General features: G+C 41.9%; 3 protein-coding genes across 15 annotated transcripts in view; 1 reads left to right on the forward strand and 2 right to left on the reverse strand.

Moving 5' to 3' along the window:
• Nucleotides 1-932: 932 nt before the first annotated feature.
• Nucleotides 933-5478, reverse strand: tubb5 (tubulin, beta 5). 11 transcript variants are annotated; one of them, XM_070912553.1, is made up of 6 exons: nt 5421-5478; nt 2695-2803; nt 2366-2476; nt 2180-2270; nt 2075-2076; nt 933-1441 (listed from the first exon to the last, which is right to left on the reverse strand). In XM_070912553.1, exons 1-6 carry the CDS (start codon nt 5475-5477, stop codon nt 1083-1085), a joined length of 729 nt encoding a protein of 242 aa, XP_070768654.1. In that variant the 5' UTR covers nt 5478; the 3' UTR covers nt 933-1082. The 11 variants fall into 11 exon arrangements, with proteins under 11 accessions (XP_070768654.1, XP_070768648.1, XP_070768653.1 ...); XM_070912547.1 differs by having other exon boundaries at nt 933-1895; nt 2127-2270; XM_070912552.1 differs by adding an exon at nt 1824-1895 and having other exon boundaries at nt 933-1322; nt 2026-2270.
• Nucleotides 5479-8107: 2629 nt separating this feature from the next.
• Nucleotides 8108-14750, forward strand: flot1b (flotillin 1b). Its single transcript, XM_070912452.1, has 13 exons — nt 8108-8207; nt 9000-9050; nt 9553-9628; nt 9940-10030; nt 10637-10780; nt 10876-10995; nt 11372-11467; nt 11606-11758; nt 11891-12072; nt 12246-12291; nt 12475-12612; nt 12958-13122; nt 13221-14750. Exons 2-13 carry the CDS (start codon nt 9008-9010, stop codon nt 13248-13250), a joined length of 1284 nt encoding a protein of 427 aa, XP_070768553.1. The 5' UTR covers nt 8108-8207; nt 9000-9007; the 3' UTR covers nt 13251-14750.
• Nucleotides 14751-15095: 345 nt separating this feature from the next.
• Nucleotides 15096-23129, reverse strand: part of ddr1 (discoidin domain receptor tyrosine kinase 1) — a 39131-nt gene continuing 31097 nt past the window's right edge. For 2 of the 3 annotated variants that reach the window (XM_070912450.1, XM_070912449.1), the window contains 8 exons: nt 22795-23002; nt 21689-21808; nt 20122-20423; nt 19908-20035; nt 18863-19060; nt 18496-18763; nt 17675-17824; nt 15096-17269 (listed from right to left, as the gene is read on the reverse strand). In XM_070912450.1, coding sequence (XP_070768551.1) covers nt 17129-17269; nt 17675-17824; nt 18496-18763; nt 18863-19060; nt 19908-20035; nt 20122-20423; nt 21689-21808; nt 22795-23002 — 1515 coding nt within the window. In that variant the 3' untranslated portion in view covers nt 15096-17128. The remainder of the gene's footprint in view (nt 17270-17674; nt 17825-18495; nt 18764-18862; nt 19061-19907; nt 20036-20121; nt 20424-21688; nt 21809-22794; nt 23003-23129) is intronic. The other variant, XM_070912451.1, reaches the window with a different exon arrangement.

Consider the following 23129-nt stretch of genomic DNA (forward strand, 5'->3'; position numbering starts at 1 on the left):
AGCACAGCAAACTCGCAGTCTATGTTGGAGGTATTTGGGCCCAGCAGCTCATTTTTGCCCTGGGGACACTTTGCATGTTAAGTCAGCAATGCAATAGTTTGAAGTCTTATATTCATATGGCCTAATAATAAAGTGTTTGGTGCCTCTGCATCTCCACCTTCTAAACGTCCATGTGAGCTTGCACTCTGTACATGAATTTTAATCTTAAACCTTACAAGAAACTATGAACACATACAATTGTTTTTATTTGTTGAGTCCCAAAAATATTTAAGAATTGAAAATTAAGCAAATGCAACATTGTTTGTGGGTCTAAATATGTGGAATTGTATTCTACCCAACCAACAAATTTTCTTTTTTCTTCAGTTGTATATGAACATCATCTAAAAGCTGCAGGGTTCAGTGAACATATGTTCATAGGTTTGACTCATGCCCAACACTGGGATAGTTGTGGGAATGTGGCTTGAAGCAGAGAAAAAACTTGGTTGTACGCCCTTAACCGTCATATTACTTGCGGAGTAGACACTCCTCTAGATGTTACACCTCATTTAATACTCCAATAATGTCTGGTAGCCACATCTGACCTATTGCATGTCTGCACTGAGGGTTCACTTAACTGTTTTATAGCTTGCTGCTCATGGAACACACATTAAACCTACTTATCTATGCACAACAAAAGTGAATGATGCAGCTATTTTCCATAGCTGCAGGAAACAGCACATGAATGCATGAAGTATCCTCTTCTACAGAAACTGCTGACCTCAACAGAGGTAACGGTCATCCATCTCTGAAAACCCGCCTTGATATCCAGTCTTTTACATTTGCACTGTTTTGAAATGTGATTGAAATGTAATGGCTGAGTTGTAGTTAATGTTTTATCAGACAAATAAGAGCAAGCATTAATGAAAGGCAAACACGTTTTCATTTGACAAGTTTATTTGAAGTGAATCACAAGGGATATCTAATGTATGCTAAAGTTTAATTCTAGCAATGACACTATGTTTGTTCCTTGGTTACTATTGTGGTTGTTCCTTTTATTATTTTTTGTTTTGGCATTGATGTCTTGACCTTCACATCTTTTATCTTCAAGCATCGTCTTCAGCCTCCTCCTCAAATTCACCCTCTTCTTCAGCAGTGGCATCCTGGTACTGCTGGTACTCAGACACCAGATCATTCATGTTGCTCTCTGCTTCAGTGAACTCCATCTCATCCATACCTTCACCTGTGTACCAATGCAAGAAGGCCTTACGACGGAACATGGCTGTGAACTGCTCAGAGATGCGCTTGAACAGCTCCTGGATGGCTGTGCTGTTGCCAATGAAAGTGACGGCCATCTTGAGGCCACGGGGTGGAATATCACAGACGGCGGTCTTGACATTGTTGGGGATCCATTCGACGAAGTAACTGCTGTTTTTGTTCTGGACATTGAGCATCTGCTCGTCAACTTCCTTCATGGACATGCGGCCACGGAACACGGCGGCGACGGTCAGATAGCGGCCGTGACGTGGGTCGCAGGCAGCCATCATGTTCTTGGCATCGAACACCTGCTGGGTGAGCTCGGGAACTGTGAGGGCTCGGTACTGCTGGCTGCCTCTGCTGGTCAGGGGAGCAAAGCCAGGCATGAAGAAGTGCAAACGTGGGAAAGGCACCATGTTGACAGCCAGTTTGCGGAGATCAGCATTGAGCTGACCGGGGAAGCGCAGGCAGGTGGTGACCCCACTCATGGTGGCCGAAACAAGGTGGTTAAGGTCTCCGTAGGTGGGTGTGGTCAGTTTCAGAGTGCGGAAGCAGATGTCGTACAGGGCTTCGTTGTCAATGCAGTAGGTTTCGTCTGTGTTCTCTACAAGCTGGTGGACTGACAGGGTGGCATTGTAAGGTTCAACCACTGTGTCTGACACCTGAGGACAGAAAACACACAGAATCTTTCTTCAGCCTCATGATCTTAGAGGAGAAAACCTAAGGCAAGAGAAACTAAAATTAAAACTCTTGAAATTAAAATTCTCATGCTCTATCACAAGGGTATGTTACCTTGGGGGAAGGCACCACACTGAAGGTGTTCATGATACGGTCGGGATACTCCTCACGGATCTTGCTGATGAGAAGGGTTCCCATACCGGATCCAGTTCCACCACCAAGAGAGTGGGTGAGCTGGAAGCCCTGCAGGCAGTCACAGCTCTCTGACTCTTTGCGGACCACATCAAGAACTGAGTCCACCAACTCAGCTCCCTCTGTATAGTGACCCTTGGCCCAGTTGTTTCCAGCACCGCTCTGACCTGGAGGGGAAGGAATGATATACAGGTGAGCCTTTCTTTCCCCCTGTTCATAAAAGTAATTCAGTAACATGAGAATATGGCTTTATTCCACCCACCAAAAACAAAATTGTCAGGTCTGAAGATCTGCCCAAAGGGTCCAGACCTCACAGAGTCCATGGTGCCAGGCTCCAAGTCCACCAAAATGGCACGAGGAACATATTTACCTCCTCCGCAAGAAAGAGAAGGAGAGAGAAAGAGAGAGGAGAGAAAACATACCAACTCAATAAAGCAGGAAACCACAGTCTTGGATGTCACACAGGATATATAACATGAGAAAACAATAACATGTCTTAAGTTATACTTCAAAATGACATGGCAAAGCTAAAGATATGTTCACATAATATACCCTTTATTTATCTAAAAATCAGTTAGGACAGCAGCTAACCTGTGGCCTCATTATAGTAGACACTGATCCTGTCCAGCTGCAGGTCACTGTCTCCATGGTAAGTCCCTGTGGGATCGATGCCATGCTCATCGCTGATCACTTCCCAGAACTGCAGACACAAAATGGAAGGTATCACATGACAGTTACTTGCAAAGAAAGTACACATCTATCCATCAGCAATGCGGTTTATGGGACTGGGGACTTTAAACGAGGAAAACAGCAGTGAGTTTGCATTTTTGGATTCTGATGAAAATAACAGGATTTTTCCCCTTTCACCAAGCCATATCTTAACCCATTTAATACAACGCAGCTGCTCTCCAGAGTCATCGACTGATGACTTAGCAGAATGCAGTTCTTATAGATGCAAAATGCAAAGGAGGAAGCACAAAGGGGCTACAGATCACTCCACAGGCAAAACTGAGAATAAACTCCATTTGCAGGCTGTCATACTACACTGAAGACGGTGATTGTCTTCAGATCTGTATTCATGTCTTGTTCACTCTTTAAAGACCACACTCAGAGCGTGTATGCATTAAATCCCATAAGCGGGTGGCTGTTGCAGCATACGCAGGCAGTCATTTGCATGCACATATTTTTGTTATATTTTCCAATTCCGGATTTAATTTTTATTATACAGCCTGTGATTTTCTGCTAACAGCAGCAATAGGAGGATTTAGAGTAATCTGGATAAGCGGGCTGTATTGCAGCTCAGTACTTAAGAGATTGGGAGTCAGCTGTGGTCTAAGTATCGTGACATTTAAATAAGACCATGTAAAACAAAACTGACCAAGTGACCTTAATATGATGGAGGATAAAGAGAAGAACAAAGGGTTGAAAAAAGAACAACCAAAAGACTAAGAAATTGACAGATATTTGACAGTGACACGATAGATGGCTATCAGTAAAGACTGAAAGTAATCATAGTGAAAGAATGAGGACAATACGCAGGAAAGCAATGCCACACCCTGACCCCAATTCACCACAATATAGCCCTTCAGCATATCTGTCACTCATATCCACTGGACATCTGAGTCAATGAGTCCTGGGGGAATGGAAACAAATGGAGATCCTCACTGCCAGGACACCAGTAGTTATTTTAACACCATATTGGGCAAACACAAATGAAACTCCACGCTTTAAAAGAAGATGGATATAAATTTACTGCATTAGCTCCAATTGCCCAACCCTATACGTATTTACTGCAGTTGGCATTCTGTGGTGCAACTGCTATAAAAATTGTATATCTATATAATATGTACATATATATAGTATATATAATGGATATATGTTGTGTATATTTCCTATAGCTATTCTTCCAAGACACTAGCAGCAAATGCATATGAAGTCAGGGCCCAGTGACTTCACCCACTGTGCATCAGCTGTTTCCTCCATTCCTCCCCCACCCTACCCCTAATTTGGTTAGGAGAGGAAAGAAATTGATTACAAAGACAGGCCCTGCTTTACTCAACATTAAAATCTCTGTCAGCAGAGCATCACTATGATAATGATGTATCCCATAAAATATGGGCCATTGTTAATGTGGTATTTGAATACTAGAGCAAGATTCCTGTGTGTGTGTGTGTGTGTGTGTGTGTGTATTTGAGAGGTCCCACTTAAACATATGCTGTCTGCAACAAATGATCCGTTGTAAAACAAAAGGAGGTAATAAGACTGTGGTAATAATGGTCCAGAAAGACATGTATGTAGCAGACTGCAATTGTTAATGTAAGAATGGGTGGGTGATGTATTGATGCATTGTACTTGGCAGGCAGACTGCAGGGCACTGGTAAGAAGACTATAGTATCAAATGCATTAAAATTATATATACATTGACAAAAGCGAGTATATGAGTGTATTCCATTGTTAAAAGCACTGATGATGTCTCTCAGAAAAATGCACTTCAGTATTTTTAAAAAGGAACAATTCTTTCTTCACCAATTATCCATGCCACACCCTTTCCACAGCTCCCCTGCTTTCTCAGTAACTGAAACAGCAGTCTGCATCCACAGCCCGCAGAAATAAAATCTAATCAATATGGGATATTGATCCATCTGTCATTTGGGGGAGAAAAAAAAATGAGGTAGGCCTCCCATCCCCAGCTCCCAGTCATTGTCTGAAATGCCAGCCATCCCTGCCTGTGCAAGACAAAGAAACCAGAGGAGTGCGGAATACACTGACTGAAGGGCTCTGACAAGTGAAGAATAGACTGTTCTTTTTTTTTCTTCCTTTCTTTCTCTTCCCCAGACATTGTCTTGAGGTCAGCTGAATCCTCGCTGTTGAGACGCAGACACGCCCGGTGTTGTGTGAAAAAAAACCCGTCGAGACACAAAAACCCCGTTATACCGTAATGTCAATGAGAGCAAGCACGGTCCGCTGCTCCACACCCACCCACCAGTTACCGCAGTGCACAAGATTCAGACAGAAAAGCGCACAAATTAACATCAGCAGGGAGCTTTTACTATTTATCAGTCATATTTTCTGATTTATGATGTGTTTAAATACACAAAGGTATTACATGTATGAAAGGAATATTTTGTATTTACGCACAGTGAGACAAAAGGAGTCCTTTGTCTTCATACACAATCAAACAATCGGCTACATAAAGACTTCAGAAATGAAGCCTAAAGAGTATGTCCTGCATAATGAGCCCGAGGCGTTTTCAACAGTGACAGGAAAACGTAATTTTGTCAAAGATTAAATAAATGATAATACATGTCTTTTCTTACCTTAGCACCAATCTGGTTACCGCACTGGCCGGCCTGGATGTGCACGATTTCTCTCATTGTGGACGCTAAAGTTTAAAATGACAAGCAGACGTGTTACCCTACAGGGACGATGAGCCGACCGCAGACTTCTGAGACAGAGCCGGACAATGTATTTATAATGTTGGAGCGTTTCCAGAACGAGGCTGGGGCCGGAGAGGGGGCGTGGCTAGACCCCGACTCAGCTGCTGCGCACGGGGATTGGCTGAGAAGTCCGACCCCAAGCCGGGATGAGGAGGGGCGCTGCTGCAGATCAGGGAGTGGAAATTAGATAAAGAGACCGAACAGCAGCTGGTGCCGAGAAACACCCAGTAAGATGTATTACAGGGTTTTTTTTGTTTCAGATATCAGAAGCGAATAAGCAATCAGCCGTTTTAAATCACTCTCCTTACTGTAACACTCCCTGCAGCGCAGACAGATGGCAGAAATTTCAGTGTCAAGTCTGGACAAGATGGGGTCAGTCAGCTCATGCCCCTCTCCTCGGGGTCCTTTGGCAATATTTGGAAACATCTGGGGTTATATGTTTAAAAACTGTCTCACCTCAAGGTAATTTTAGTAACTGTTCTGGAGCTTTTTTTTTTATCATGATCTTGACGATTAAAACTATTTTGTTCCTCAGTCTGTCAAACTGTTAAGTCAGAATTTGAGGCCTCAGTAGGCCAGTACTCATGTTACACTGGGCTCTGGTGCATCCAACGGATGTGCTTTTTTTTCTTTTAAGACCCGTGTATGCTAAGCAATGAATGTGAAAGAAGGCGATTAAACAATTTGCACTGCAGCTGCTTAATCATAATGTCTGATGTAATCAGTGGTGGACTCAGGCTGTCTGAGGGGCAGGGGCGGAGACAATAAAAAGGGCCCCAGCAGCATGCGGTAGGGCACCAGCACACACAGAAATGGTGAAATAGTACTAAACTCTGGTTAAGATTAAAAATGTTTTATCTGGGTTCAACCACTGGATTTGATATATATGTTTATATAAATGTTGTGTTTTGTTATGTGAAACAGTGTATGTCTTCTGATGCAAGACACATTTCAGTGAAATCAAATCAGATCTTCATCTGCAGATGAGGAGTTAGAAGTTCATATTTCCTTTTATCTTGTTCTGGGCACTTAAAGGACTTCCCGTCCATGTTGGCTTAAAAGCTGAAGTTAATTTTTAGCCTTGAAAACAGCAATCTCACTACAAGGTTCATTTAGTAGCTGTTCTGTAGCTTTCCATTTTGTTTGTGTGTGATATATTCCCTGATTAAGCTGCATAAAAGTTACCCTTTACTGCTCCAGACCACCCAGAAACAATGCCGTGCCGTAAGAGTAAGGAAATAATTTCACTCATCCTTGACTCAAAGACCTGTACAAAAAAGAGTAGGAACCCCCACACCTGTGGCAAAGAGCCTGGGCTTGATGGTTGATATCAGGTCAGAGTGGATAGGATGGGTGAGCCAGGCCCCTGTTCCCAGCTCCCATCAGACACTGAGGAAAAACAGGAGCAAATCCAAAACCATCCATGCCTATAAAATAATCAGATTAGAGTTTTAACAGTGGATTACAGAGTATGAACTCTGCTGCTGGGGGATTTTTATTTATATGAAATAGCCTTGTCAGGTTTAAAAAATCCTGATGATATTTTGTTAAAATGACTTCAATTAAATATATTTTACTCAACAGAATTTATTTTTCTCTCAGTATAGTTGTACAACTAAGTCTAATTGTAATGCCAGACTCCATTGCAATTGTGCACATTATTACTGTCATATCTAAATACATTACATATGTTGGTGTGCACCTACTTTAGACAGTCATCAGTCATGTAGAGGAGTACTGTTGAGATACGTTAGTGATTAGTTGATGATTAATATGTCTCTATCAATTGTGTGCAGTCACATACAACAGAGGCTATGTACAAAATTGTTTTTATTTTGTCTAGGTCACCATTGAGGGTGAAGGTCGTCATCTCGGACAGGTAATGTAATGTATGGGCAACTACTTTCAAAACCACAACATAAGCCTAATTATCAGTATTCCTGACCTGTAACCATGTGTTTTGTGTGGTGTGTTCTCTGTCTGCTACGTGCAGTATCCTTAATCAGACATTCAATGCTCAAATTATTATGGAAGATTGTAGATTCAGGGAGGGCTGCAGACTTTAGTGGCAGATAGCAACTGAAGCTTTGACGATGCAAAGAGACCAAGGTCAATGGAAATTTTCAAACTATCACCTATTAAATTAACTATTCTATCTATGTGCCTGTCTGTGTTGGTATTCTTTTAAACAATAAATCCACTTAGTGACCACTTTAATATGTACACCGTACAATCTAATGTAATCCAATACAACACCACCACGCCATAAACTCTCTTTGCGTAGTTTATAATGTTCAGTTTTTGTTGACATTGTTGTAAATGTGAAATTAAATTATATGGTTATTAATGAGGCCATAGTTAAAGGTGGTGTTTTACTGGACTACATTATATTGAGAGGTGTTTCTAACTTTTAGATAGATAATATAGTTGATGTAGCTGCAAGACGTGATTACATTGCGACAACAGTGGAGGGCCATTGTCACGATCAACCACCAGATGGCGACAGAAAGACGTCATTATTGTGGTGTTGATGGGCGTGGTCAGTGCACACTGCTCCAAACAGACATTTTTGTCATTCCAGTTGACGGGAAACTGCTTGACCGTAACAACGGAAGACTGACCTAGACTTATTCTAAAAAGGATTGCTTTTTGCATCGCCGGATATCGGTAAGTTAAACGGAGCGATCAGTTCGATGTGTGACATCGTGTAGTTGTAGTTAATAGCTGTAGTATAAACACAGGCCTGTTTTCCACAAGCTTTGCTATCGACCCATCCTAAGGTTAGCATGCGAGCTAGTTTTCTTTGCGGACTGTTATTCGTTATTTTACATGTAATATGCTGCATGTTCGTCATTCTTAGAGCACCGATGTGTTTCTTTATCTAATATTTGACAACACATAGCTCCTTGTTAGGTTTTTGCAAAAGGGGAACAAGTTGTAGTCATACCGACTTGGCTGCTCCGTATCGGGGGTTGTTAGAGGGAGGAGGGGCATTCACGTTCACTGTGAAAATATGGAAGCCTGTTAAAGGGTTTGGCTTGAATGATTGACATAGACATGTGCCAGTTGTAGGTTAGTTACTATCATACTGACTGTCAATAACAAACTTTTGAGATCATGATGCTCAAATATGAACAAATCTATAATCATATGTTATGTCGTATTTTTATGTGGTCGGGGGCTAAACAATGGGCTCTGTCTTTTTGATCATGTTTACGGATACATTGGACGGTGGTGCATATTTACTACAAAACACGTTGGTATCCAGCTTTTCTAGTTTCATATATGTAATATATTGGTTTTCTAATTTTACCAATTTCTTTACAACCCAAATACACCCCGATGATATCCACGAAATCATGATACTGTCTTAACTTTTTTTGTTTTCTTTACTAACTGTAGTGGTAATGTAATGTCATACTTTGACATGGTCTTACATTCATTTTTGCCTCAAATCAGGAAGCAAAATGTTTTACACATGTGGACCCAATGAAGCCATGGTGGTGTCTGGTAAGATATTTTCTTGATTTCTCTCTGCCTACAGCTCATGGGTGCATGATTATTTCTCACAATGAAACAGAATGTGTAGAAAACCAGAATATTTCCTGTTGGGTAAGGAAACACTCCAGCCTCGATGACGCTGTAATATTGTTACAAACTGTCAGGAGGTCACTGTACTATGTAATGTGTCATAATAATTCTGTAATAAAAAGTGACATGTGTACAGCAGACTAGTAACCTTGTGTCATGTGAGTGATTTCATCATCTCATGTCTTGTGATAAGATGGTATTGAACAACACTTATTGACTTTGGAGTAAACTAGGGATTTTCCAGCTTGCTGTAGTATGTAAGCTCAAGCAGTCATGAAGAAATTGCACTACTCTGTTGTAATACGGGGTTGCAAGGTGAACTATGTCCTTGAGCCAGTTACTCTATGAGTAACTAGCTACTCTATGAGTAACTAGCTGTTACTGAATGTTATTTGTTCTCACCTCCTCTCTTTACTTCCAGGCTTTGGCCGTTCTCCTCCTCTAATGATTGCTGGAGGAAGAGTATTTGTCCTCCCATGCATCCAGCAGATCCAGAGGTGATCCCATTTTCATTCTCTATGTCTCTTTTCTATTATTAAGCACAATGTAACTGCCTGCTTTTATGTAATTGTCTATAAACAAGGGAAACAAATGTTGATAGAAGAGACACATGTTACTGATTTCTTTTATGAATGCTGTATCCATTACCGGGCTGCTTCTCATTAGCTGCATGGAGGAGTGGTCTTTGCGCCTGATAATTGACTTAATTTCCTCTGTCTCTCTTTAGCTATGCTTTTTCATTCTTGCTCTTTGTTATTAAAGCTCATCCGTTCTACTCTTCCTTTTATTTTGTGCCCTTTCTTCTCAGAATCACGCTCAACACCCTGACTCTAAATGTGAAGAGTGACAAAGTCTACACCCGCCATGGTGTCCCTATCTCTGTCACTGGCATTGCACAGGTATGCTTTGAGAATTGGATTTAAATACCATAAGGCTTATTTTTAAATGGAATAAAAAAGCTGTGCATGTTTCCACAAAAAATAAAGTTATTATAATAGATTGAAAATATTTTGCATAGGCACCAAAGGAAAAGGAAGGGGGTCATTTAACACCTTAATACAGAAACAGGTTGTTGTACATACTCTAATAAGTCAGTCATACATCACTGTATGACTGACTTAGTAACAAAGGATTTACATTATGAGGAAACACAGAAACAGAACCAAATTAACTAGTGCAACTGCTTTTGTCAGAGCAAAAGACTCATCAATACTATATATACACCCAGAGCATTCATATTCAGGTCATGTTCAAGCAAATAAGGGAAAGGAAGATGACTCTTAAAAAAGGTCCCACACTGGAGGGAAAGGGTCAATGGGACATCTCTATAGTAGTAAGCAGTTTGTTATTTGTGAAGGAAGTTGCATGTTTTAGACATCTGCAAAATAGAAAAAGAAGAAAATTATTATTACTATTTTTGTGATTGTGTCTTGTTGAGAACCGTTTATTTCAAGTCCAACCTTCTACTCGCTTTTTTCACATTTTCTTTTTCTGTCTTTTTCCAGGTGAAGATCCAGGGCCAGAACAAGGAGATGTTGGCCACCGCCTGCCAAATGTTTATGGGCAAGTCTGAGGCTGAGATTTCCAATATTGCACTAGAAACACTGGAGGGACACCAGAGAGCCATCATTGCCCATTTGACTGTGGAGGTTGGTGTACTGACATTGTCAGGGGCTTTATATTTATGACTCATCACTATACAGTATGTTACAACTATGATGAATATATCTCTGTTTGTGTACAGGAGATCTACCAGGACCGCAAGAAGTTCTCCGAGCAGGTCTTTAAGGTGGCCTCTTCTGACCTGGTCAACATGGGGATTGGCGTCGTCAGCTACACACTCAAAGATGTTCATGATGATCAGGTACTTTATGTCTGTTTGGGTTCTTTCAGTACTAAAACTAAAATCTGATGATCAAAACACTGCACCAAACATTAATTACTGGAGCAGCAGGAATCTGCAGTGTCGCTGTGAGCCTGTATCTTTTTTATATGAAAGCTTTTAGCCTCGTATGCTTTCCTCTGCTACAGTAATGCACTTTCGTGATTGATATTGACTCACTGTCTCTGACTCAACAGACCCCCCAACCGCTTTGTACATTAGTGATGAATTAGGTCTAAGTGCTTCAGTGGTAACCACACCATCTCTTGTTTTTGTTTGCCTAATGCACTTATCATTGCTTGACTTGTGTTGTCACTGTTTCCCCCTCTCTATCTCTCTGTCTCTCTGTCTCTCGCAGGACTACCTTCACTCCCTGGGTAAAGCCAGAACAGCCCAGGTGCAGAAGGATGCCAGGATCGGAGAGGCTCAGTACAAACGAGATTCTGTCATGAGGGTAAAATAAGCTCTTTTGTTCTTTTTTCGTCCCTGCCATTTAGCGTATTTTCTCATATGCATCATCTGAAAACAAGAATAATCCATCATTTGAAAAGAAATACCAAAATGTCTCTGTCCTGCTACGTTCTACATACAGGAGGCTCATGCGATGCAGGAGAAGGTGTCAGCTCAGTACAAGAATGAGATTGAGATGGCAAAAGCTCAGAGAGACTACGAGCTGAAAAAGGCTGCCTATGATGTTGAGGTCAACACCAAGAAGGCTGAGTCAGAAATGGCCTATCAGCTTCAGGTACAGTCAAGGGCTTTACGTTGGCTGTGTTTTTGTTTTGTGAAAGTTGTTAAAAGTTGTGAAAGATAATATCTGATTACTTTTCCATGATTGAAGGTTGGAATTTCCTTTTTCCTCTTCTTCCCTCGTCAGGTGGCCAAGACCAAGCAGCGCATTGAGGAGGAGAAGATGCAGGTCCAGGTGGTGGAGCGCACACAGCAGATCATGCTGCAGGAGCAGGAGATCACCCGCAAGGAGAAGGAGCTGGAGGCCAAAATTAAGAAGCCCGCAGAGGCAGAGAAATACCGTCTGGAGAGGCTGGCTGAGGCGCAGCGGTGAGCAGTGGAGCATAATACTGTTTTCTTCTGATGAGAGTTGATCATCTACAAAACACATAAAAATCAAGTGATGTGCATCCAACACCTGATCAGCATCAATAAGGACAACATTAAATATAAAATCACTTAAGACAGTTTAAACAACTTGCAATCGCTCTTCACTCCTGCAGCCTGCAGCTTATCATGGAGGCTGAGGCTGAGGCCGAGTCCATCAGAGTGAGTCCTGCCGCATGTTTCCTTTCTTCTGGGATACTCCCTCCAGATCTCATTTCCCCCCTTCCTGCCTGTTAACCATATTACATTTACTAAGCATTATTTCTATCAGGACATGTAGTCCTGTGCAATTCTATTGTAATCTTAATTTAACATTTATGTGTGTGTGTGTGTGTGTCCATGTAGATGAAGGGCGAGGCAGAAGCTTTTGCTCTGGAGGCTAAGGGTCGTGCCGAGGCGGAGCAGATGGCCAAGAAAGCAGAGGCCTTCAAGCAGTACAAAGAGGGAGCCATGGTGGACATGCTGCTGGAGAAACTGCCACTGGTCAGTCTGACTCTCGTGGATGAAAGAATAGATGAAGATAAATGTTAGAACTGTGTGATGACATACTATGTGATTATCGAACCTTGTAAAGCATGTGATATAAGTGTTATTTTATTCTAAATTAGTTTAAGGTGATTAATCCACATTAAGCTTATTCATTTCATTTATTTTCTATAATAGTTCTTCTTAAGATCATTTCTTACATCACAATCCTTTATTACAACCACACACAACTGCAGCTTCCTGAATAAGAAGAGTTTTATTATTATTTTGTCAATAAGCAGCCTCAAAGCCTTTTAAACATTTCACTGTATTAATTCCTCTGTTTTCTGTCTTGTCCTGCAGATGGCAGAGGAGATCAGCAGGCCACTGTCTGAGGCCCAGAAGGTCACTATGGTATCCAGTGGCGGCTCAGAGGTGGGAGCAGCCAAACTTGCTGGAGAGGTGCTAGATATCATGACCAGGCTGCCCGTCACTGTGGAGAAACTCACTGGAATCAACATCTCTCAGGTACGTGTATGTGTGTGAAAAGCAAATAGACAAGTGTGTAAGACTGAACAACTGCCGCCGGTGGAAATGATCTCATGTGTCTCTCATTGACCTCACAGGCTGCAGGAAAGACCGCCTTGGTGCATTAAGAAGAGAAGGAGAGTTGAAGAAATCAGGAGAGGTGTCACCAATATTCAGACTAGGAGCTCCACATCTCCTCGTGCCTATAACCACTGTAACGACTCTGCAGCACCGTAGTCCTGTCTGATCGTCTGTGTGCATGCATGTGTTTCACTTGTGTTTCACTTGTGTGTCTCTTTTGTTGGTTCCTCCTCCATCTAAACTGGATTTTACATCCTCCTGTATGTGGTTTCTTTTCATGACCTTGATCTGAGCTCTTACTTTCTGCAGTGGGTGATAGCAAAAGCAGCAGCGAGGAATACAGTTATTGATGAAATTACTTTTTTTGCCAGGAGGAGACAAAAAGCCTCAGCTCACTCTAGCCAGTGATAGTGCAAGTAGGAATTCCTATCTTTCTTATTTTTTATCTCACTGCTATCAGCCTCATTTTCCCTGCATAGGGACCGGGTCAATTAACTTTTATTCATTGTTTTACTTTTTAATGTAGAAAGTGTTTATGGCTGTCGTTCATCTGAAAGTGTTTTTGTGCCTTTCAATTCATTGCTCTTCATCACAGCATCACCTCATAGCTTTCTGTGTGGGCATTTCAAGGCTGTCGTTGTAGTTCTATACTATTGACTTAACACGACTAGCTTCATGTGTTGCGTGTTTCTGGGCCCAAAAATCGTATCAGTGGTTCTGTAAGTGGAAGCAGTTTCTTTGTGTTTCAGAATAGAAGGTCAAGCAAGTGGTTGATGGGAATAAGCTCAAGTGGTTTCCTGTTGAAAATGTTGAAAGTATGTTGTGGTGGAATAAACAATGCTGACTTTTTGCTACAGTGTCTTCTGGAGTCTCAGCCTCTATCTGGCGTGAGTAAAGAAGGATCCTCACTAACTAGCCCACTAACCAGCCTGCTGCTTCGATGTGCTTGCTGCCTTGAATTTAAACTGACGTACGGTAGACAGTATGGTTTTTGTTGTCTTTTTAATTTAGTGTCCTGACTCTACATGATAATGCGATGCTGAGTGTAGATTTTGACTGATTTTAGCTCTCGCAGTTATGGAAGTGTTTTGAATGTTGAAAGTTATGTTCAGTACCTCTGATCTGGAGCTTGGATGCTAATTTTGTTTTTCCAGATTCTTTACTAACAGTCAAAAGTTTTCCAAATGCCAAGCCTTATGCATTTCGTTACCGCCAAGTGCCTGGTCAGAACTCAGAACAAAAGTCAAGTCAGGTTGACTTACTACTAGTCAAGCCTACACCTCTCTGTCAGGTAATATTTCCTCATATGCAACTGATTATAAGCCATCGGCCGTCGCTATCGACAGCTGTACATGAAAGCCAAATCAGTCTCTGCTTCTTTTTTATGTTTTTCTTACTAATCTTGTACTTTCCTTTAAAAATGTGTTGTTGCATGTGGCGTACAGTTATTCGTTTTTACTTAGTGTGGAAGTTGTATACACGTTTCAAATATTCTAAGATTTATCTGTAGTGAAATGTTCTATAGACAATAAAATATGGTTTAATCACTGAAATCTGTTGCAGTTGGGTTTTTTTTTCCATCAAATTACTTCATTGAAGAGGCTGAAGTTTCATTTAAGACCAGAGCCCAGTAGAGATTAATCGATTGACAGAAAATTTATCTGCAATTATTTTAATAACCTATTAATAATTCAAGACAATTTTCAAGGAAAAAAGCTTAACATTTGCCGCGCTTCTTTGTTTTATATCATTGTAAATTGAATCTCTGGGTATTGGACTGTCAAAATAAGCAATTGTCACCCTGGGCTCTGGGAAATTATTAATTATTTGTACTACTTTTTAATGTTTTATAGACCAAACGAAATAATTTAGTCACAGCTCAAGAGCCCATCTTGATTTATTTGAAAAGGTTAACTTTATTAAAACATCTACAAAAATAGACAACAATGAATTACAATGGCATCAAGGTAGCAAGCGTCCTACAGAAATACAGAAGACCCCGAATGTAACAAAGAGTTTTCCATATATTAGTAAAGGAAATTACAATTCTGTCCTCAAAATATGTACATACTATTATGCTCAACTTCAAAAGAAACAAAAGGACAAAATCTGACACCAAGGAGTGTCTGAGTACATACAGTATATATAAAAATATGGGTTTAGTTGACCTACAGTGTATCAAAAATGACTCAAATGGCACAACCATTCACAATCGGTAAACATGTATTGATAATCTTGATCACCTCAGGACTGATTTACAGTGCTATACAATCAGTAAGGTAGATGCATTGATTCTACCACGATCAGCTTAATGTACTAACATGGGATAATGCAGAGGTTGATGTTGACATTCACACTAAAATCAGGACTCCCAGCACTCCCACTTACCAGACCACAACTGTGTGATTTTAAAATACAGTAATGCATATGGATGAGCGATGTCTGATTGTTCGATGAGTAAAAACATCAAAACAGATAGTTTCAGAACAAAAAGGTTGTCGTACATTTAAAATGAGATGAATTGATGGTGCCATTCCATTTTTTAAAAATAATATTTTACAGCTTTAATGGTTTGGCAATGCCTTGTGGGGGGAGGATTTTAAAAAGGCAGACAGACTGTCCCGAATTTTGATCTCCCTTGGCAAATATCTGAAGTCACTGCAAGTAAAATGCAATTAGAATCCACATCGACAGGAATCATATCGGGCCGAGAAGAGTCTCATCATGGCCAGGGATATGCATGTAGGATTTAAAGTGCAGCTGGTTGTGGAATTTTACATCTATCCTTTGCGTCTGGGTCACCGCCAGATACAAAAGACCAAAACACCTGAGCAGGCACATCTGAAGATGTCCCGTCCACGGCCTTGGCTGGCAGCATTGTCTCTCTGCTTGGAAAACGCCGTTCCAGTTTGTGGGTCACATCTCATCTCTTCTGTGCCTGTTTCCTCAGGTTTGAGAAGTCTGTTTGGCACCAGGGATGCAGTTCTCCTCTCTGTGGCTGAAAGATGGGGTTCAAAAACTGCTTGGACTTTTTGACTACAATGGGTGGGGGTCGGGGGTTAATCGCACTGCAGAGAGGGGACTGCTGTTGTCTGGTCCACATCATTTCACATTAGTCCACAATAACTTTGGGTCACTGTGTAAGATTCTGGAGTTGAGATAAAGGATTGATGAAGGGTCAACAAACATGGTGAGATCTTATCACTCACGTTCCAGACAGAAAAGTTAGCCATGTGTGAAAAGTTCAAATCTTTTTTGTGGATTATCATTTTTTGTGTCTCAGATGGGCAAAAGGGGCTGAAGCTTTGAGTAATCTTACTGAATTAGACTGATTAACATGTGTATATACTATAAATACTAAGACAATCCCTGTGTGTGTAGGGTTAGGGTTATGTTCTGTTATATTAGGGTTGTGTTCTGTTGAGAGATGTTTGTGTGTCATGTGCACCTTCACCTGTTACCCTGCATGTTGCATTTGAAATGTTGAATAAACAAAAGTCATGAAACTTAATAAACTTAATGTCAGTTAGCCTCTGCAGCTTGCTGTGTCATTAACTCTACAATCACCAGTCACACAAACCCTCCTTGCATGTTGAGTATCTGAGAAGTGAGAAAGTTCCTATGCAGACTGCACCCACCACCAACCCACTGAGAAATGTAGCTGATTGTTTCCTATCTAAAGCTGGGGTTAGTTTTGCCTTTGGGGTTGGGGTCTGATGTGGAAATAAAACCGAACCAGCGGTGTCTCAGCCCCATCCACCCAAAAAAGTATAAAAGCAAGCAACCCACTCTCCCCTCCACATCTGCCTCCACTGTGCAGCACCTCCACCACACCTTCCCGCTGTAGCAATGATGCGTAAACGTACGAGACGTTTCCCCTCTTTAGCGTTGCCTTTCTCCCTGTTGTGCTTCTCTGATTCTCTCTCTACACCATGTTCATGGCGTCCTCGGTAAGAAAGGAGTGGATGTAGGCGAAAGACGGGCGGAGCTTGCAGTCTCTGTTCCAGCAACTCAACATGAGCTCGTAGAGACCCTGAGGACACACAGCCGGCTTGTTCAGATAAACCTGCAAGAGAGAGGGCGAGAGAGGGGTGGTGAGACTTTTCACATGTGTTAAAGCCCAACATGTTTAAACCCTGACATGTAAATATGAGAGAAAAATAAATGGATCATTATTTTATCACATTTACTATCACTAATTTCACTTCTTGTCGGTCTAACACAGTTTGTCTCCTGCTTTTAATCAATATGGGCACGGGCTATACTCGAGGTTTCTGGATTCCTGATTACTGAGTTTGGTGATTTGCAGACATTCACATCAAGTGACTGTTTTCTGAGTTTCAGTAAATTCTGACACACACAGATTCATTTAGAGCATAAAAGGTCCATCAATAGTTCAAAGGAGAAAATGGGCTGCTTTATACCCCTAAACCGGTGTGTGTGTGTGTGTGTGTGTGTGTGTGTGTTGTACCTGTCTGCCCTGGTCTCTGAAGAACTCCCCAGCATTGTCGATGACTTGCTCGTCTGTGAGGTTGGAGTACGGCTGCTCCTGACAAACGCTCAGCATCTCCCACAGAGTGACCCCGAACGCCCACACATCGCTGGCCGTGGTGAACTTACCCTGGGAACACACGACCACACAGACCAACACTGTCACCATCAGTATGTAAATGATTATCAGCATCATTATCATAGGTAAGGGATGACACGTTTACTAGATTTATTTGACATGAAAACTTTTTTGGCATTTTACAGATTTTCAGGTGCTCAGTCTCCATTTGTTTTTACGGTTTATATTTATATCTTTGTATCTATTTTATGTTTCATTGTTAGCTTGTCAGTTACCTGTAAAGCACTGAATTGCACTGACCTGTAGGAAAGCTACAATACAAATTAAGTTTGATTGATTGAGACTTTTTAAAAAAGGAACAGAAGGGGTTAAACACATTTCCCCCTGGATTTCCTGTCTGAACCCAAAAGTTGTATTTCCTGCCACATGATGGCATAACCACCATCGTTTATAGTAAACAAGTCCCTGTTGTTGCAAGTTCAAACAAGAAAATTTTTCCGTAACACAAAGCAAAGAGAAAAAGGGGGAGAAAAGTCAAGTAAGCAAATCCAAATTTTACCTGTTTCTTTACTACTTAAACAAACTTTCTTTCAAAATACAAAAAAACCCAAATCATTACCAGTATAAAACAATATAGTTGATTCTGATCAACAATATAACATATATATTGCAATGATGGCACCCCATCAGATGCACAAACACACACATTCCTGTCTTCTCACCATGAGTATGCACTCCCAGGCCATCCAGCGTATTGGCAGCACAGCTCTGCCCTGGATCCTGTAATAGTCTCCAGCATACAAGTTCCTGCTCATGCCAAAGTCAGCTATCTTGATGTGACGCTCTCCGCCCCGATCCTCTCCGCTCTCACCCTTCTCACCCCCGACCAGACAGTTGCGTGTGGCCAGATCTCGGTGCACGAAGTTGAGGGAGGAGAGGAACTTCATTCCTGACGCAATCTGGCTGGCCATGGCGATGAGTGCCGGGTAACTGGGGGAAAAATGTTGACAGATAGAGGGAATAATAAATAAATCAAAACTATGACTGTGTGTGCATTTACATCTGTGTATATGTGTGTTTCTGGTTTACCTGATGGTCGGGGTATTGTGTGAAGGCCCTGTCTTGTCCAGAAGCACTCGGTGGGACAGATACTGGTTCAAGTCTCCACATTCCATGTACTCAGTGACCATGCAGAGGGGATCACTGCTCACACACACTCCCAGCAGACGGATGATGTTCGGGTCCTTCAGGCGAGACAGGATCTTCACCTCTTTCAGGAAGTCGTTCCTACCAGCACGAATGAGGAAGAGTAAAATGAATCAAATTGGATGTGAAGAAGATAAGAGATAAAGAACAGAAGGGATAAAGAGTGAAACTGATTTTAGGTTCTTTCTTCAACCTAATGTAAAATTAAATTACTTTAATATTAAAGCTTCATTGAGCAACATTTTTTATGTTACCACTGAGTCAAGTGAGGAGGTTGCTGATTCCCTAAGATCAACATCCCAGTCTGCACCTCATTGACTTGTTTTGCTGGTCAATATGTTTGTGTTTCTCTCACTAACCTTCCATATAAACCTGTGGACAGACACTCCCAGAGAGCCAAAGCAAACAAGCAGCTGGTGAAAAGAGTCAAACATCTAGAAAACCACAGAGGCCCAGATATTTTTTCTTAGGAGCTGGGGGACCGAAACAGGGCTCAAAAGTGAGTAAATATTGGACTTGTGTTTGACAGTTGAAAATAGTCTCTGCCCTGCTTCTGCTGAACATGTAAGTAATGTCAGGTAGTTGATGTCACATTAGCTATAAGGAATTGATAAGGTGAGATAGAACATGGAGGCTGGATGCTCTGAATTTGTTTTGTCCACATTCTGCCGCCTAGAGGTCAAATATCACCTGAAAAGTAAAATTTCAGGAGAAAGATTTTAAAGACTATAGTGTTGAATGGTACAATCTATTTGTAAGAATCCCCATCTATCAAATGTCCTGACTCCTCTGTCTGACACAAGCCTATAAATATATCCTGATATTCCAGAAATTCAGTGACCAGTGGGAACACATTCGAATGGGGAGAAGAGGAGAAAAACTGTGAACCACACTGAAGCCAGGCTCAGCTGTATATGATGGTACAGACCTGGCATTCTTGGAGGCGTCCGGGCGCAGTATCTTCACTGCTACCAGGAGAGGGCGACCTTTTCTCACATTAAAGGGGAACTCCAAGTTAGGAAGGTCCTGAGGGCTCTCAATTTCACACAGGTGCACCTTTCACCAAAGAAATGCAGACATTGTTAAAGCACAATCACCCTTCCACCCACACACACACGCCCTTTTTTCAGGTCATTCCTCACCTCTCCAAACTGTCCCTCTCCCAGTTTCTCCTTGAAGATGAGACACTGGCGTGGCAGCTCCGGCAGCGGGGCGGCGTCTGCCCCGGGGCTCGAGGAGGCCAATGCGGGCACGGCGTAGGTGTTGTTACCGCTGACACCCTGCAGGCTCACGATGTCCGCCTCAGCATAATGAGGAACGCTGGGAGGCAGTGGTGGGGACACGGGGGGAGACAGGGAGGGGTAAGGAGGGGAGCCGGGGTAGGGAGGAGGCTCCTCCAGAGTCGGGGGGAAATCCTTCTCCATGTTCATGTCCAAACCACAGGCTGAAGGGAGGAGGAAGAGACAGACAGGGTGGATGAAATGGAGAGATTGCTTTGAGAGAAGAAGTGTGTGATTAAAAACAGTTTTGTTTTGCGTTAACACGGTCTGCGAGTGAAAGAATCAGATTATATCACATATTCAGACAACTTGCTATAAAAGGGATAGTTTGGATTTGGGGGAATTTCATTTGACAATAACAAAACTTTTTGAACGCTTTACAAAAACAACTTCTGTACAGAATATACAAGTTTAAAACAGACAAAACTGTCATCTGCTGGAGTTTTGAACTAAAGGACAGGGACAACTAAAAGACCGTAACCACAACACATATACTGGGGATCTGACTTGCAGTGCCTATTACTATTTTTCCTACTTAATTCCTGGATGTCTGTTCGTATTAATCTCAGGAAAATGCATAACTGCACTTATTGTGATGAATGAGTTTGTTTTCAAATAAATCTTTTTGGGACATTGTATTGGTCTACTGCTGTACTTGCTGATACAATTTAAGCACCTCTCTCCAACAGTTTTAATTCAACAAAAGGTATAACAACTTAACATTCAACACAATCAGCTTCCATGAGGTTTTGACAGCGCACATAAGTCAAAACCTTGTAAAGAGAGTGGCTTTTGAATACTAAGTTGTTATACGTTTGTTAAAATCATAATGCAGGTGAGAGGAGACTTCCCAGTCCACTTCAATGCGCACACTGCCATAGCAGGAATTCTGCATTTGCTGTATTTATAAAAATATTGAACAAAAACTAAAACACCAGAACTAAAAGTATCCTACAAAGTACTGAACCCTTAATGTACAGTATCTGGCTATTTTTTCAAGCAGTGGCTTTGTGATTCTACAGATAGCCAAGATTTGAGCTAAACTAAGCTCACCACTGAACATATTAGAGACAATAAGACTACAGGTCTACAGCCATGCTAGCGGCTCTGTAAGGCTGCACTTCACAGTAGCGAGTCACACTAACAAAGGCATCTATGAGTTTATCAGTCTCTGGGTTAAGTTTGAAAATGTGTCCAACTCCCCAAATACCAAAGTATCCCTTCAAACAAAGTTATTTCGAGAGGTGAGTGAATGAGAGTGACTATGTGAGTAACAGAAGGGATGAAGAAGGTCAAACACATGCAAAATAGACGGATCATATCGCTGCTGTGAGAGCACTTCTACCGCCCCAGCCCTGGATAGATAGGTAGGTAGGTAGTGAGGTAGGGGCCCCTCCTGACTGTGTTGGCCCAGTCTGAGGTCTCTTACCCTGGGGCACATTGAGGCTCTTTTCCTGAGCCTGAGTGGTGCTGGGGACGACTAGGGGTCTCATGCCTTTTCTGTGATCTGACAGGAGCAGGTGATAGGCTGGGTTGTTTAACAGCAAGGCTGGGAGGGCACACACACATAAACACACACACACACACACACACACACGCACAGGACGAGGCGGGGTACACGCAGGAACCATGATATGGATCATACAGATCGTACAAAGTGGCAATGACGCAAAAATACACACACACACACACAATGAGACACAATAACAACCGATTAGCATGACACTGTTAGCATATCCATTGCAATACAAGGTAAGGAGGAGGGGTTGCACCGACACATGGAGCACAGAACAGAGAAGCATAGTGAGAACAGGCAAAGTTAACACAACTCTGGCCACAACCAAACAAAACAAAAACCAGTGCATGAAATAATGTTTCTGTTACTCATGTTATTTCAAACTCACACAGGCGCCTAGTAAAAACGGCATGCAGACCTCCTGTGGTGCAATGCAAGAGAAGGAATGCTTTTTCTCTCTTTACTCCTCTTTTTCTCCTCCCTCTTTTCCTTTTCTTCCCTTTTTCTCAGAACAATAGCTCTTTTGTGCCCCCTCTGCGCTGTGCATCTTCTTGGAGGCACTCTTCGTCGCAGGGTGTTTGGTTTGATTTACTTTTGTTTGGTGTGGTGAAATACATTGTAATACCAGTGTTTTCTTGATATGCATGCCACATTTTTTCTCCTGCTGTTTCCCCTTTGCAAAGGAGTTTGCTTATTGATCATCAAACAGAGGTTGCAAAAGCACGAACACAGGCACGCAAACAAAGCAATCTGTACAAACCACATACATACATTCTGCACATATGTAAAGTTGTACTGTTTCACATTTTACACTGACTCCATTGTGTGTGGCTGACTACAGATCTGTCACCATGTGTTTGACATGTGGTATGTTGTACTGTATGTCAACATGTTCTATGTCACGCTAACGTAGTCACGCTAAGTTAGTTACGTAAACTAACGTAACTAACTTTTTTGTTTGTCATATCTATAAACGCACTCCATAGCTGTGTGCTCATATATGTGTGTTTGTAACTCACCTGTGCTGTCTCTGTGATCCCTTGGTCGTAGCAGAGCACTGGGCTCTTGGTACTCGCCTTCTCCCTCTCTGTCGTGGTCGCGGTCGTCGGGGAAGGTGTGGATGCGCTGGTAGCGGCTCGAGTAGCTGTGTGTGTTGTTGATGACCACGTTGTCCGAGGGGACTGACAGGTGAACCCGCAGCTCATCACTGGATAGACTACCCTGGGCCTGGGAGGGCAGAGGATTCACTTGAATGCAGGTAATATGACCTCAGTTTATTAGGTCCAGCTAGGTAAAACTGATGCAGTCTAATACAAAAGCACTGCAATAAATCCTACATTCATGAAGGTTAAAA

This window comes from Enoplosus armatus, chromosome 9 (genome assembly GCF_043641665.1).
Source record: "Enoplosus armatus isolate fEnoArm2 chromosome 9, fEnoArm2.hap1, whole genome shotgun sequence".
In the NCBI taxonomy this organism is placed as follows: Eukaryota; Metazoa; Chordata; class Actinopteri; order Centrarchiformes; family Enoplosidae; genus Enoplosus; species Enoplosus armatus.

What these genes read in the sequence shown, in the direction of transcription:
- tubb5 (XM_070912545.1), bottom strand. Translation starts at nt 5,477, where the DNA reads ATGAGAGAAATCGTGCACATCCAGGCCGGCCAGTGCGGTAACCAGATT. An exon ending in TGTCTACTATAATGAGGCCA is followed by an intron (nt 2,483 to 2,697) that starts CAGGTTAGCTGC and finishes CTTCTCTTTCTT; the next exon opens with GCGGAGGAGGTAAATATGTT. An exon ending in GTGTGGTGCCTTCCCCCAAG is followed by an intron (nt 1,896 to 2,025) that starts GTAACATACCCT and finishes TTCTGTCCTCAG; the next exon opens with GTGTCAGACACAGTGGTTGA.
- flot1b (XM_070912452.1), top strand. Translation starts at nt 9,008, where the DNA reads ATGTTTTACACATGTGGACCCAATGAAGCCATGGTGGTGTCTG. An exon ending in AAATGGCCTATCAGCTTCAG is followed by an intron (nt 11,759 to 11,890) that starts GTACAGTCAAGG and finishes TTCCCTCGTCAG; the next exon opens with GTGGCCAAGACCAAGCAGCG. An exon ending in TGCTGGAGAAACTGCCACTG is followed by an intron (nt 12,613 to 12,957) that starts GTCAGTCTGACT and finishes CTTGTCCTGCAG; the next exon opens with ATGGCAGAGGAGATCAGCAG.